At 49.7% G+C, this 2,828-nt stretch overlaps 1 protein-coding gene across 1 annotated transcript; it reads left to right on the forward strand.

The window, feature by feature from the left end:
- Positions 1-213: 213 nt before the first annotated feature.
- LOC124652822 (purine permease 3-like) lies at positions 214-2,006 on the forward strand. Its single transcript, XM_047191865.1, has 2 exons — positions 214-1,065; positions 1,538-2,006. The coding sequence occupies exons 1-2, from the start codon at positions 292-294 to the stop codon at positions 1,868-1,870; spliced, it is 1,107 nt and encodes a 368-aa protein (XP_047047821.1). The 5' UTR covers positions 214-291; the 3' UTR covers positions 1,871-2,006.
- Positions 2,007-2,828: the final 822 nt, after the last annotated feature.

Genomic DNA, 2,828 nt, shown 5'->3' on the forward strand with positions numbered 1-2,828 from the left:
GACAATTAATTAAGGATAGACACCTTAAAAATCTTGTAGATACGTACTACATCACACATGCATAGCGTAGTCGCATATGATTCTTAAAATATGCTGTAATAACATTTACTCCTTATTTCTTAGAAAAAAGGCAACAGGGACCAACACCAACGGGATACGCGCACCAAATACCATACGTATACGGGAGGCTTTTATATAACGCGGGCATTGACGCACCCAAATCGTGTGGCAGAGCATTTCTCCCAACACCTCCCTCAAGACAGCTCGAGGTTACTCGCCCGACCACCGATCATGGAGGTTGAAACCCCAGCTCACACACAGCAGCAGCAAGTCACTAGCGCCGCCGGCGCCGGTGTCGCCTCTAAACCGCTCCACCGCAACCCCCGCCTGGTCCTCAGCTTCCTCCTCATGGTCCTCGGCTGGGCGTCCGGGCCACTGCTCCTCCGCGACTACTTCCTCCAGGGCGGGAACCGCAAGTGGCTCTCTAGCCTGCTCCAGACCGCCGGATGTCCGATCCTGGTCGCGCCGCTCTTGGCCTCGTACTTCTCCCGCCGGCGGTGCTCCGCAACCACGCCGGTCTTCCTTATGTCGCCCCTGCTCCTGGCCGGCAGCGTCGTGGTCGGCCTCATGACCGGCCTCGACAACCTCCTGTACGCCTTCGGCGTGGCCTACCTGCCCGTGTCCACCTCCTCCATCCTCATGTCCACGCAGCTCGCCTTCACGGCCGGCTTCGCCCTGCTGCTCGTGCGCCAGCGGTTCACGGCCTTCTCCGTGAACGCCGTACTTCTGCTTAGCGTCGGCGCTGCCATGCTGGGGATGAACGGCGGAGGGGACCGCCCCGCGGGGGTGACGCGGGTGCAGTACTACTCCGGGTTCGGCATGACGCTCGGCGCTGCCGCGCTGTACGGGCTCATACTGCCGGTCATAGAGCTCAGCCAGGCGCGGCACGTGGCGCGCGCGGGCTGCGCCGTCACGTACACGCTCGTCATGGAGATGCAGCTCGTCATCGGGCTCGCGGCCTCGGCCTTCAGCGTCGTTGGCATGATCGTCAACAACGACTTCCACGTAAGTTTAACGTACACTCTCTCGCACATGTCGTTGGCATTGCCCCTGAAGGAGTACCTTTCTGAAAGAGAGGACGCTACATACCAATTCTCACATGTGGTTGGACTCTCAGGAACAAACAACCACACAAACTATAAATGCGAGGATAAATTACTTTCTTCCATACACGGTACCTTCCGGCCGTGCACGGAATCACTCACTTTCCCGAAACACAACAAAACCGAATGAAACCTTGTGGCATGAAACTTGTGAATCCGAACACAGAATAACTTTTATTTATACAACTCGATACATATGTTATGGAATAACTTTTATGTATACAAGTCTATTCACAGATTTATGGACATGTCGTGTAATTAGTCTGCTCACCATACTTTGTTGATCAAGAAATGTGTCCTTAAATATGTAGATGTTAAGTATTTATTTAGCCTTAACATAGGTAAGTTAACGGAGAGCAACTAATTAATTGCAGGTAATCCCACGCGAAGCCCAGGAGTTTGGGCTCGGCAAGGCAGGCTACTACCTGCTGTTGGTCGGTTCCGCCACAGTGTACCAGTTGTTCTCCCTTGGTATTATAGGCGCAATCTTATATGGCTCGGCGCTGCTCGGTGGAGTCATCATGACCGTCCTCATCCCGGTCACCGAGGTGCTCGCCGTCCTATTCTTCCACGAGCCTTTCAGTGGCATCAAAGGCATTGCCGTTGCCCTCTCAGTCTGGGGCTTTGTCTCCTACTTCTACGGCGAGATCGGGACCCATGCGCAGCAGCCCGACAAGCCCTCAAATACAAATCAATTAGATGTTTAAATGATCACATTGTGGTGTTGGTCCTCGATTTGTCATGGCATTCCATTGCAACCATGAAACTTTTGTTGTATTGCTATGAATCTATGTCGAGGCTGAAAATAAAATAAACTATAAAGAGGTATTAGGTTGTGTGTAACAATTGGTGCAAATGCTGGGGTTATGTTCTCTCCTTTTCAAGAAAAGAAGAAGAGACAGATGTATATAAGTTTGGGGCGGGTCGATGAGGATGAGGTCTACCTGTGTGTCACCGTGTTCTTCTTACGCGAGCCATTCAATGGCACCAAAGGCATCACCCTCACGGTCTGGGACTTCGCCTCCTACTTCTATGGCAAGATACGGACCCATGTGTAGCAGTCCAACAAGCAGCCAAATGCAGAGGAATTAGATCCTTAAATGATCATATGTATTCAGTTTGATGTAACTATACTTGTCCTTTTTCACACTCGAGGAAATAAGTGAAGAGCGAAAATGTTTTGCCGTACAAGGGGTTGATGACTCTTGCTTGTGAAGCATTGAGAAGTCCAGATCTGTGTGTTTCCGGGTCGTTGTTTGCTACAAAAGGAGTCAACACTCTCTGGGCAAGTAGTAGTAGTAGTTTATGTGGTCACTAAATGATATGGATCGGAGAGTTGTCTAGAGATATTTTTCTGAGGTCACGGGGAAGTCATATGGATCAATTCTACAATATGTCATCTTCGCAAATAGATTAGTGGATGTGTGGTCTGAAGTCTGAACAAGCGTCTACCTAAAATAGTCTGGACAAGTGAAGAGCAAAGAATGAGAAGACAGAGTCGAATTGGTTGATTCTGCAAACAAAATAAAGAGTTGCATATATCTTCTCCAGCACTCCAAACGTAGGGAAGTCAACATTTGAGTATATGAAATGCTCACCTAAATAAAAAAGAGATTTCTATTTTCGTGTCCCATATTTATTAGTTGTCCTCAGTTTTCTCCGGCT

This window comes from Lolium rigidum, chromosome 5 (genome assembly GCF_022539505.1).
Source record: "Lolium rigidum isolate FL_2022 chromosome 5, APGP_CSIRO_Lrig_0.1, whole genome shotgun sequence".
NCBI classification, from domain to species: domain Eukaryota; kingdom Viridiplantae; phylum Streptophyta; class Magnoliopsida; order Poales; family Poaceae; genus Lolium; species Lolium rigidum.

Bases quoted from the DNA above. Each gene is read 5' to 3' on its own strand.
- LOC124652822 (XM_047191865.1), top strand. From the start codon at position 292: ATGGAGGTTGAAACCCCAGCTCACACACAGCAGCAGCAAGTCACTAGC. The intron at 1,066-1,537 runs GTAAGTTTAACG...AATTAATTGCAG, and splicing joins TCGTCAACAACGACTTCCAC to GTAATCCCACGCGAAGCCCA.